The sequence below is a fragment of the Echinops telfairi genome, unplaced genomic scaffold, assembly GCF_000313985.2.
Source record: "Echinops telfairi isolate 266 unplaced genomic scaffold, ASM31398v2 ScPeMD7_7458;HRSCAF=8496, whole genome shotgun sequence".
NCBI classification, from domain to species: Eukaryota; Metazoa; Chordata; class Mammalia; order Afrosoricida; family Tenrecidae; genus Echinops; species Echinops telfairi.
The window spans coordinates 35,308,821-35,321,511 of NW_022111358.1; the positions used below are offsets into that span (position 1 = coordinate 35,308,821).

The 12,691-nt window shown below is 45.5% G+C and overlaps 1 protein-coding gene across 1 annotated transcript in view; it reads left to right on the forward strand.

The window, feature by feature from the left end:
* Positions 1-946: 946 nt before the first annotated feature.
* Positions 947-12,691, forward strand: part of MAP3K3 (mitogen-activated protein kinase kinase kinase 3) — a 56,905-nt gene continuing 45,160 nt past the window's right edge. Inside the window, exons 1-2 of the mRNA XM_045299829.1 lie at positions 947-1,063; positions 2,620-2,712. Coding sequence (XP_045155764.1) covers positions 968-1,063; positions 2,620-2,712 — 189 coding nt within the window. The 5' untranslated portion in view covers positions 947-967. The remainder of the gene's footprint in view (positions 1,064-2,619; positions 2,713-12,691) is intronic.

A 12,691-nucleotide genomic window follows, 5' to 3' on the forward strand; every position in this document is an offset into this window, starting at 1 on the left:
AGCAACTTTATGTCTTTTCAGTCCTCATTAACTAAAAGGTATATTTCTTTGAAAAAGCATTTCTTTTTCAAGTTCACTCCATGCTGCTTGAGTGGACAAGGACCTTTTGAATGACCTGGGAAATTTTTGCACAGCATGGCATTGGGCTGACTGGGGAAGACAGACAATAGGACTGCCTTTTGACTTCCCTCTGGGAAGAAGAAGACCTATACATTTGTAAAGGGTTGGGGGGATTCAGAGACTAGGCTTGTGGAACAACTTCTCTTCAAAGGAGCTACACGAGGTCCTTGTCTGATGCCTTTAAAAATGTGCTTTCCTACATATGATGCTTTGAGGTTCACTCCTGGTTATGAAATAGTCGGTCCCAAGCCTGTTCCTATAGTATAGGCACGCTCATGACGCTGTCAAGGAAGCATTGGACTGCTCACTGTAAGGTTGATGGTTCAAACTCACCAGCCACTCTGAGGGAGATAGATGAGGCCATCTGCTCCACCCACATAAAGATTTACAGCCTTGGAGCCCCCAAGAGAGGGGTGTTAGGAGTTGGAATTGGCTCGATAGTAGTGGGTTGGGGCTTCCATAATCAGCTTTCAACCATTCCTCTTTGATTCAGTGCTTTATCATGCTGTGTTCTGTGTGCTTCACGCCATCTTCTCCCCTCTCCTCATGGAGTTTCTCTGGCTCGGGACACTGCTTGAGCAGGTGACTGCATGTGCATACACACGATTGAGTACATGCTGGTGCCAACAGTACATGCATCCGTTGTCATCACAGTGACGTGGTCTACACTCCTCTGTGTGCTTTCAGAGATATCCAGGGCATGTCGCGGGGTCTGTCACTTCCCCAGGGCAGAGCTCCCCAAGCTCGGGGGCCGTCATTTGTGGACTGCTGTGCTGGCCAGTGCCTAAGTGTTTTAGCCCATGTGTTCTCTTTCCCTGCAGACGAACAAGAAGCGTTGGATTCGATCATGAAGGATTTGGTGGCCCTCCAGATGGGCCGACGCTCCCGGCTACCTGGATATGAGACCATGAAGAACAAGGACACGGGCCACCCAAATAGACAGGTGTGTGTGCTAGCTGGATTTGCCAGGGAGGGGGGTTAGTCGTGGGAAAAGTGTGAGCAGCCCAGGGTTCTGTTGTAGCAGGCTTGGATGCTGTTGGCTCGTTCCTTTGAGTCTGTTCAATGCTAAGTGAGACACCACCTTGGAGTGGGCCTGTGATCTGGAGTCCAGAGCCTGTGCGCCTGCCCCTGACAGGCGGTAACTGGAAACCAAGAGTAATCCCTGTGCTCCTGGTGGAGACAGTATCCACATACTTCTTTTTCTTTACTAATTATTTGGCAAATATTTTATCCGGATTTGTGACTCCTAACTCAGATAAAATCATGCATACCCTAAAAATTAATTTTGATATCCGCTTACATAAACTCAAGCTAAAGAGAGAAGATTCTTTTGATTAAAATGTCACTTGGTATGTTCTAAAGTCCGTGGTGAGCGGCTTTGTGCTGTTACTGTTTATGGGCTTTCCTCCTTAGGAACTAGGGGACTCGAGGGTGCCTGCTTTATTGAAGCTGCCTGCTGTTTGGGGAAATGATTTTTAATTCTGGTACCAGTTCACTTTGTGTGCTGTTGCAGGGCTCTCACCTCCAGTGTCCTCTGCCTCTGTTAACTGAGCGTTTCGGCCGCAGAGAGGCACCAGGGGAGGGGCGCCTTGCTCCCCACTGGGTTTCCAGCGCAGCACCTGGGGTTTGATGGAAAAGTTTTCATGACGTTCTTCCTTGTGCGCTGTGTCCTCAGCAAGCTTCTCGGCTCCTCCTTTCACCTTGTCCACCCGCCAGAAGACCCTGGCTCCTGGAGGAACACACCAGCCCCTGGGTTTTCTTCCTTGGGGCCTACAAAATGTAGCTCCCGGAGTATTTCCTGCCTTCAGGAATACTAGGGGCCCCGAGTCCTTTTGTGTCATGTTAGAACACGAGGAAGGAGTCATTTCAAAAGCTGCTTTTATTTTTGTGGCTACCTTATAGAGTAGGGGACAGCGGACCAGGGCCCATTCTTGTATTATTTTCGTACATTGTTCTATCTAATCGCTTGGTTCCCACTTCACATTCAAAGCCACTTTTGGAAGGAGCTGTTCTTACCAGAAACGAGTCCCCTCCCCCAGGCGAATGACCTCACTTTCCTTCCTGTCTTCCTATGTGGCGTGTGCTCGCCAGTGCGCTCCAGTCAGCTGATCTTTCTCCTAACTGGACTGTTGGTGTGGACATCAGATAGTGGGCAAATGGGAGACGCTTTCTTGAGTTCAAAAGCCCAGAGGGACTGGGAAAGGAAGGATGGAGTGGTCCCCAGTCGTTCCTTGTAAGGAGATTGTTAGGAATCCTTCTGCTTCAAACTTAAAACTGATTAAAAGAGAAGAAGTCCCCGTCGTGTATTGTGCCTGCTGCTGTGTCTTGGAGTCAAGGGGTCATGAAGGGAGAAGGCTGGGAAAAGAATTAAGTACTGGTTAGGAAATAAGCCAAGAAGAGACACGGGCTCTGTGGACCCACAGTTTACTTGAATGTCGTTCACACGTTTTCCTGTTGCCTGCAGGACATAAATTAACCTCAGTTTTTTTGTTTTTAAAGAAAAAGCACAACAGCAGCAGCCCAGCCCTTCTGAACAGCCCCTCAATAACCACAAGCTCATGTGCAGGGGCCAGTGAGAAAAAGAAATTTTTGGTAAGGAACCAAGCCACCCCTTAAAGGTGAAATGTGCTTTCTGATATGATATTCGCGATATGAAGAGGGTAGATTTCATTTCTGGGATAAGGCATTTTCGAGAGGATGTAGGAGCCGCTGGCTGCACATGACCTGTGTCCTGTGCGCTGGTCACCATTTCTCACAGCAGGGCTACTCCTCTTCACTCAGTGCTGCCCAGTGAATGTTCTTGATGATGGAAATGTTCTAGATATGTGCTATCCAGTGTGGGCTATCGAGCAACTGACTTTGAAACTTATTTATTTTTATAGAATTTAAATAGTCATATGTGGCTAGTGGCTTTTGTTTGGAACAACACAGCTTTATGTTCTAAATACCAGAGACTGTTGGTTTCGAAGGGACAAGAAATGAGGTATGTGAGGCTTGGAGCCTCATTGGTACAACCATTCCTGTCACACAGGCTCAGGGGTTTAGATATCATGATAAACTTATCAGCAGGAATTCCATCTGAGGATTCAGTTTCAGGGGGGCGGTGGGATCTGGGGAGAACTGATTGAAGCCCAGAGCATGTAAGCATAACTCTTTAGAAACTGGAGCTCACGTTCTCTGCCGGCATTGAGTCGAAGGGCTATGAAAATGTCACAGTAGCTTTTCCCGTATATGTAGTCATAGTGGAGCAGATGCCTAGCTTCTGACCAGGAAAGTTGTCTTTCAGCAAAATCCAGAAAGCACAGAGAGAGAACAAGTCTATGTGCATGTGGGGTAGAGTGTGCACATGGAGGGGTGTTTACAGCAACCTGGCCGGGCAGTTCAGAGATATTGTTAATAATCCATTTATATAGGACTTTATAATTTACAGAGTGAATTCACCTTTATTTATTGTTGGTTTCGTTAGTTTGCGCCTGGGATAGGATGGAACCATCTTCTACATGATTTCACCAGAAGGCTCATGCTTAGGAATAGGAGAAACAAAAGATGCAAACCTAAGTTAAATGGCTAGGAAAGGCCAAGTTGGCCATCAAGTGGAACTAAAGATTCAAGTTGCAGAGCCCTTTGAAAGTAACAAAGTCCTTTGGCTAGCACCGGGGGTTGTTTGTTTAAGGGTGAAATGGTATTGGCAGAGGCAAGCAGGCCTTCAGTGTGAGAACGGCAGTGCCAGCTACAAGGCATTGTTGAGATCGGCACAACCTTCTAGGGCTTAGGCTTGACCCGGCCAGAAGCCTAGGGGAGGTGCAGGCTCATTGACAGAATTGTTTGGAGGCTGAGGCCAGAAAAACTGGAAAACCCAATTTAATTTCTATTTGGCATGACTTCAGACTTCCTTTTCTATGAGTGAGTGAGCTAGGTAAGTGATTGAAAAGGAGACTGCCTTTGAGAACAGATAAGCCTTCTGAGCAGCTCTGGAAGTCCACGGACGGTGAGGCGCCAGCTATCGTAGCAGGTAGGGTCTTTGGTCTCCCTCTGTCCATTCCACCCGTGGCAAGAGCTGGATGATGATTCCTCAAGGCTCGAAAGGCCCTGGCTGTGTCTGTGGACTGCGGCTGGTTCTGCTGGCCATGATGGACAGTGCTCCTTTACCTGTGGGTGCTGGGTCTCTGTGGGCTGGACAGTTTTCATTCTAGGTAAGAAGAGCACAGGCCTATGAGTCACGGAGTGGTCAGTATCCATTCAGGGTTTACAGTTTGCGGAGTGCTTGCAGCAACAACAATTTGTGGAGTGGGCAACAAGTATAGAAAACAAAAACTCAAACGAGGACCTGGTGCCGGGGGCTTAAGTGGAGAGCAAATGTTTTGAGAATGATGAGGGCAATGAATGTACAAATGTGCTTTACACAATGGGTGTATGTATGGATTGTGATAAGAGTCGTATGAGCCCTTAATAAAACGATTAAAAAAATTTTTCAACAACAACAAAAAAGAAAACAAAAAACTCACTGCTATCAATTTGATTCCGACTCCCAGTGACTCTAGGACAGAGTAGAACTGCTCCTGTGCGTGTCTGAGGCTGTAAATCTTCACAGGAGCAGAAAGCCTTGCTTTCTCCCATGGAACCACGAATGGAGTCGAACTGCTGGCCTGTGGTTAGCAGGTCACTATGTGCAACCCCCACCACTAGTCTGTCAGTTTGTTGTGCTGTGGTGCCTTGTATGTTGTTGTGGTGCTGGAAGCTGTATCACTGCTATTTCAGACGTCAGCAGGGTTGCCCAAAGTGAACAGGTTTCAGGGGAGCTTCCAGACCAGGAACAGACGAAGAAGGAAGGAATCAGCGGTCCCCTTTGGAGGAATTAGCTGCTGACAACCTTAAGCAGAGCACTGAAACACTGTCAGATACTCGAGGGCCTAATGAATGGAAGCCGAGCACTGTCAGAGATAGTGCCAGAGATGAGTCGTTCAGCTCAGAAGGCACTCAAAATTCGACTGCGGAAGAGCTGCTTTCTCCAGGTGAAGTTGACCATAATGACGCGAATAGAGTAAAGCCTTCAGATTCTTCATTTGCTGATGGGGCATGATTCAAAATGAGAAGAAACAGCTGCAGAAAATCTACAAATAATCAGAACTTGTACCAACTCTGAATCTAGGAAAATTAGGTCGTCAACAATGAAACGCATTAAGATTGATATCTTAGGTGTTAGCTGACATAGATTGGTATTGGTCTTTTTGGATCAGAAAATGATCTGATTTCCTATGCTGTGAATGGTACAATCATGAATGCTGTTCCATCCATCCTCAAAAAAGACATTTCAAGATATATCTTGAAATACAGTACAGTCTGGGATAGGATTATATCTATCCATGTATAACGAAAATCCAGTCCAAACAACTGTGATTCAAAGTTATACACCAACCATGGAAGTTAAGTGATGAAAAAATTGAATTCTACCAATGATGTGGAACAGGGATATCATTGCCAGTAACAGATGGATCTTGGCTGAAAGCAGGGAATACCAGAAAGATGTTTACTTGTGTTTTATTGAAGATCAAAGATTGCAGCCTTCAGTATGGATTCTGACTCAAATGTAATGAAGACCAAAATCTTCACAATAGGTAACATCATAATAAACAGAGAAAGGGTTGAAGTTGTCAATTATTTAATCTTGCCTGAAACCACAATCAGTGCTCATGGAAGCAGCAGTCAAGAAATCAGATGACACACTGCATTAAGTAAATCTGCTGCACAGGCCCCTGAAAGTGTTGAAAAACAAAGAGGTTACTTTGAGGGAGGACTAAGGTGCCTCCTATGCAGGTGAAAGTTGAATAAGGAACATTGAATCAGGAAGACCGAAGAAACAGTGCATTTGAACTGTGATGTAGGTGAAGACTATGGAAAGTACCCTGAACTGCCAAAAGAACAAACAAATCTGTCTTGGAAGAAGTGCAGCCAAAACACTTCTCCGAGGCAAGGATGTCGAGACTTGGACATGCTGTTAGGAGCGAGCAGCCCCTGCAGAGGGGTGCCATGCGCGGTAAAGCGGGGGGCCAGCAAAAGCAAGGAAGGCCTTGATGGGCTGGATTGACAACAGGGGCTGCAGCCAGGGGCTCAAGCGTAGCACTTGGGGTAAAGCAGGACTGGGCAGTCAAGTTGGGCTCTGTCGGACAGAGGCTCACTAGGAGTCTGAACCAACGTGGGACCTGACAACAGTAAGTGCAACCTGCTGTGCCACCAGGGCCCCTTCAGCGACTACAGTGTGTGAATGATACTTGGGGTTTACAGAGCTCCTTCACAGAGGTGCTGAGAGGAGCCAGGAAGCAAACCCAGATCTTGTGACCCTGATCAGAGCATTTCTACCATGCATAAGTCATACAGCTTTCCTTCTATAACCTTAGATGTTCCACTGAAAAATAGGCCTAGTCATACCCAACAAGTCTACCTTTTAAGGTTCCAGTAAGATGAATGGCAGAATGCAAAGCACTTTGTACACTGTAAGACGGATGTGCAAATACACATAAAGTTGTGGTGCGAACGCTATGTCCATTGGGGCTCGGGGATTGCGGGTTTGAGCTGGTGAGAACTTAGAACCAGAGCAAGGAATTGAGGGCGTGGTAGCTTTTCTGCCTTCACAGAATTGTCCTTCCTGGCTGGCTGTTGGACCTTTGATAACTTCTAAAGCTAACCCAATTAAAACATTTTTCCCCAGTGGAGAAGAAATAGAAATAATCCCTGTTTCAACTAATCCTTACTGACCTTGAATCTTAGCAAAATGGCAGGTAGAGGCATTGAACAAACACCTGAGTCCATGTGTTCACTGGTGGGTACTTCTCAATGCAAAAGCAACTGTCCTCGGGCCAGTAGGGCCTGGCTGTCCATTCTGGAAGAAGGTTCCTCTTTCCAGGAGCTTCCCCCTAGCAAGGGAGGGGATTGAGACCACTGCTCTGTCTCTTTCCTCCCCACTCCCTTCTTTCAAAGGGGCTTGTGGATTGGCTAATTTGAAAATAAAACATATCGAAAGCAACACAGAAGCTTGGCATTCATTAAATTTTGTAAGAAAGTTACTGTATAATCATATCTTTCAGTGATCTTTGGGCTTTTCCTGAACTATATTTATGGATAAGATGTTGGTAAAATACTTAAACAAGGTGTGGATGTTATCCAGCAAATATAGGGTAGTGGAGCAATGCAGAATCGGGGAGAGGGTTCGAGGGCTGATGGCTAATGAGCCCTTTGCCAGGACAGAGTGGTTCGCAAACCTTTGTCAAATAAACAGTTGCTTTTTCTGGATTACTTAGTGTTCTCTTGAGTTGGTTACATGTATAGCTGTCAAATTTGGACTTTGAGAAGGTCATAGTTTAGCCTAACTTCAGGATCATCCTTTACTTCTGTGATCAGCCTGGAGGCCTGAACTGTCTCTCCTTGGGCATGGCTCTCAGGACTGCTTTCACCACATTGGCTGTGGAGGCCCCGGGGCTTGAACCTGCCTAGACCTGAATTCCTAGATGTGAATTCTTCACTTAATGTGCTGTAACCCCTCTTCATTCAGTCCGGCACATGCTTTATTCAAGCTACTTGAGTCATGCATGTGCTTTGTGCCCAGGAAATAATACGTGTGAGAAAGAAATCGAGGTCGAATGTGGCTTTGCCTCAACAGATACAGGGATGGTAAGTTCAGTGGAGGGTGAGCTTAGGCTAAAAGTTTCACAGATTACGTGAACCAGGCCATGAAGGGTATATAAAAGTTCGTTGTTGGCATTTTTGCCATTGCGTGGATTCCAACCCATGGTAACCCAGAGTAGAATCTTGGCTGTAATCTCTCCAGAACAGATTGGCCTTCTGTGGTGTGACTGTGAGTAGATCCAAACCCAGACTCATGACCTTGTAAAAGTGTGTGAGGTGGAAACGAGGGCATGCCTGTTTGGGAACCCGGTTGAGTAAAGGCCTAGGAGTAGAAAGGACTGTGGCGTAGTTGAAGGCATGAAGTGGGCATTGACCTTACAGGAGAGGAGGGCTCCTGTGGGGAGCAGGGTGAGACACTGAGGTAAACTGAATGAGCCTATACCCCAGAGGTCTCTGAAGGAGCATTTAGACTACACATTCTCAAGATTATTTGACCTACTGCCCCTTTTCAGAAAATTTGGAAATTATGCAGTGCCCCCTGGCAATTAAAAACCTAAACTGTAGCCTATAATCCAAGATAAAGTATAGGTATCTGTTATCGCAGACCATCTGGATCATTCTAGCATCCCCCCCAGGGGGCGCTATCGCCCACTTTAGGAAACACTGGTTTGGACTATTCTGTAGGGCAGGGATTGGTCACTGGTTGCGTTTTTTAAAAAGGGATGTGAATGGATTGGAAGGGAGAGATGCCGAGAGGTATCCATCTGGCATCAAGTCCAGAATCCAACTCCCGTGACCTTTGAGGACACAGAACTGCCCGGTAGGGATCTCCGAGGCTATAAAAGCTCTATAGAGCAAGCTGCTGTTTCCTCTTTCTCCCTCAGAGTGGCTGCTGGATTGGGATCTTTTGCCTAGCCACCTTGTGTTCAACCCTCTGCGCCACCAGAGCTCCTTCCAGGAGGTGTAAGGCGGCTTGAGGAATCCAGGAGTGAGGGGAAGGGGGGCCAGCAAGGGTGGTAATGGGGAGAGTAGGAGGCTTGGAGGGTAGGACAGGCTCTTGAGGGGACAGGAGGAACGATTTGGGGAGCAGGTCTGCACCTCCATGGCCGAGAGTAGTGGTGCCAGCATTGGAGTGACTGGTTTAGGAGGGTGCCTGATGCTGACACAGAGAGATAAAGTGAGTCTAGGGTCACAGTGAAACAATTCTGTGTGTGGTTTTTGTGGGTCCACAGCCCTTATCTATAGTTCTGAAATCCACAAAAATACTGCAAATTAAGCAGCTTGTTTTGTTTCGTAAATTTGTAACAAAACATTTGGCAATAAAACTCTGCTTGAACTGACTCAGGATAATTTTAGTCTATTTCTTCCACTCACTGGGACTAGTCCTACTGTCAGTTAGGACCAGGAGAGCCGGGATCCCTAGCCCCAGTGGTGTCACCCCAGTATCCCAGTGACTTTAGCACAATGGAAGTTGTGCACCATGTGCATCGTGAGAGAGGGAAGGCTGGTACCTTTCCACCGTCAATTAGGGCCCCAGACCGATTGAAGAGCTGTTGTCCTTATATCCTACCACCGTGGTTCTCAACCTGTGGATCGCGACCCCTTTGGGAGTCAAACAACCCTTTTAAAAAATCGCCTTAGACCATCGGAAAACACATAAATCTTTCACAATATATAATTACATATTGTTTTGTGATTAATCACTATAATTTAATTATGTTCAATTTGCAACGATGAAAATATATCCTGCATATCAGATATTTACATTACGATTCATAACAGTAGCAAAATTACAGTGGAAATAATTTTATGGTTGGGGGTCACCACTACATGAGGAACTGTATTAAGGTTGAGAACCACTGCCCTACCATCTGGAACATGTGGTCACCAAGGAAGAGCATGTAGAACTCAGTTTTCTTTGTGACTCTTGGTCAGAACTAGTCACAAGGCCCCCAGTGAACTGCAAGAGAGTCCTGTGAGCAGGCTGCCTCTGCCAGAGGGTGCTGCTTCGCACACCCTGGGGGCTCACGTGCTAGGGAGAAGGTGCACCAGCTGACCTCTCAAAATCAGAAAGATTTTCATTCATTCTGAATCATCTTTTGGCCCCAAGGGATTTTTTTTTTTTTTGTAGCATGGATCACTTTTATTAAACGCATTATTACATTTGGCAGCAATTTACATTTTATGTCACATGCTAGCAGTTTTCAAAGGAAAAAACAAAGACACCTCACACACACACACACACACAAGACGTCACAAGCACAACAACAAAAACTACGTTTACAAAGTAAAAATGAAAATAGCAAGTATATGGCAGTCTGATTATATACTAATTATATACAGTGACTAATTATTGGGCAACCTCAAAAGCAAGAGATTTGAACCACAATCCACAGACTTCTAAATCTACAACCTGGGACTAGCCAACCTTCGCTGCTTCTCACATCAGATATATCAGCTTCAAGTTCAAAGGAATATTTCAGTCCCTTTAATCTTCAACAGGTATGTTTAAGGTACAGTCCAGATCCATTAGTTGGGTTTTCAAATTAAGTAATTCTGATGTGGTCTATAAAGAGTGCTGTACACCTAAAGTCAAACTCTCAAACCCAGGTTAGCAACCTAATACTGGGCAATGGATTCTCCCATTAAGAGTCTGCTTATTGAGAATGATGAGGGCAACAAATGTACATATGTGCTTGACACAATGGATGCATGTATGGATTGTGATAAGAATTGTACAAGCCCCCAATAAAATGATTTTTTTAAAAAAGAGTCTGCTTAAGCCAGCAGTTCTCAACCTGTAGGTTGTGACCCCTTTGGGGGTGGAACGACCCTTTCACAGGGGTCGCCTAAGACCATCAGAAAACACCTATCTCCCATGGTCTTAGGAACCGAGACACCCTCCTCTATCCGCCTCCAGGCGGGTCTGCCCACATGCAGATACACCCACATACAGTACCCGTGTGAAGACTGTTACCCACGCTACACCATGCTTCAAGACAGAATTTCATTTATTTGTAATTAGAAGTAAATATTTCACAATATATAATTACATATGTTTTTGTGATTAATCACTATGCTTTAATTATGTTCCATTTATAACAATGAAAATACATCCTGCTTATCAGATATTTACATGATGATTTATACCTAGCAAAATTGCAGTTATGAAGTAGCAGTGAAAATAATTTTATGGTTGGGGGTCACTACAACATGAACTATATTAAAGGGTCGAGGCATTAGGAAGGTTGCGAACCACTGGCTTAAGCAATGGTAAATATTTTTGTCAGCCCCAAGTGTTTTAGCTAAAGGATTATAGACCCAAATTATTATTTATTGAACACAGATTATATGTGAGAAGTCCTGATGGTGCTATTAGACTGTTAACCACAAGGTTCGTGGTTCCAACCCACCAGGTGATTCTCCAGAGAAAGATGAGGCTATCTGCTCCCATATAGAAACCCTATAGAAACGGTCCTCATGGGTCAAAGTCAATGGCAGTGGGATTTTATTCTTCTGATCTCTTTTGGAGGCCCCCTAACGTAATCAGTAGGGCTCAGCTGCTAAGCAATAGGCTTTTGGTGCAGACCCACAAGTTGCCCTGGGGGAGAAAGATGTGGCAGTCTGCTTCTGTAAAGACCCCATGAGGTGCTTCTACTCTCTCCTAAGGGGTCACTCTGAGTTGTATTTCATTTGACAACACACAGCCTTCTAGTCTCTTTAATCAAATTATATCGTTTAATTCTTCCAATAGCTCTATGAGCTTGAGACCATCATTATTCTCCCTTTATAGATGAGGAGACTAAGTCACATGTTCAAGATCACGGTTAAGAAGTTGTAGAGCCAGGTGGGGGGGATGAGGAGTGGATACCCAAAGTCCATCTGTAGACAGACATCCCCTCACAGAAGGGTCACAAAGAAGAAATGAGCCAGTCAGGGTGCAGTATAGCACCGATGAAACATACAACTTTCCTCTAATTTCTTAATGCTTTCTTCCCCCCACTATAATGACCTCAATTCTACCTTATAGATCAGATAAGACCAGAGCATGCACACTGCTACAGAGACGAGCCCGCAACACAGGCAGTCCAGGATAGATAACCCCCCAGGGCCAACAATGAGAATAGACATACCAGGAGGATAAGGGAAGGTGGGGGGAGAAAGGGGTCAATCCCAAGGATCGACGTATAACCCCCTCCCAGGGAGATGAGCAACAGAAAAGTGGGTGAAAGGTGACAGGGTGATGTAAGATAAAACAATCTATAACTTGTCAAGGGTTCATGAGGGAGGGAGGGCAGGAGAGGGAGGGGAAAATGAGCTGATACCAAGGGCTCAAGTAGAAAGAAAATGCTTCGAAAAATGATGATGTCAACAAATGTGCTTGACACAATGGATGAATATATGGATTGTGACGAGATGTAAGAGTCCCCAATAAAAGTGTTTAATTAAAAAAAAGAAGTTGTAGAGCCAGGATTTGGAGCCAGGTAGTTTGACTCTGGAGCTGCACCCTTAATACCCACATGAGCCCAGAACATGCCTTGTGGTCGAGTGGGTTCCAATTCCTAGCGACCTTATAAGACAGAGTAGAACAGCACCAGAGGGTGTCCAAGGCTGTAAATCTCTGAGGAATCAGACGCCACTCTTTCTCCTATGTGGTGGTTGGGGCATTAGAACCATTGATCTTGCAGTTAGCCCGCCAGGGCTCCCCACAACAACTACATATCTGCCTCAAATATATGGCAAGCAGATGAAGTTTTGATTCAGAATTGGGGACTGGACTTAGAGATCTGAGCACCTTCAGTTTAGAGGTTGACAGATTGAGTTTATCCCACGGAGGAGGAGATGTGAGAAAAAAGAGAAAAGGCCCAGAGGCCAAAAGTCCACACATTGAAAGTGGTCATGTGTGCGTTGAGGGTGAGAGAGGGCATGAAGAAGAGGAACCAGCAAATAA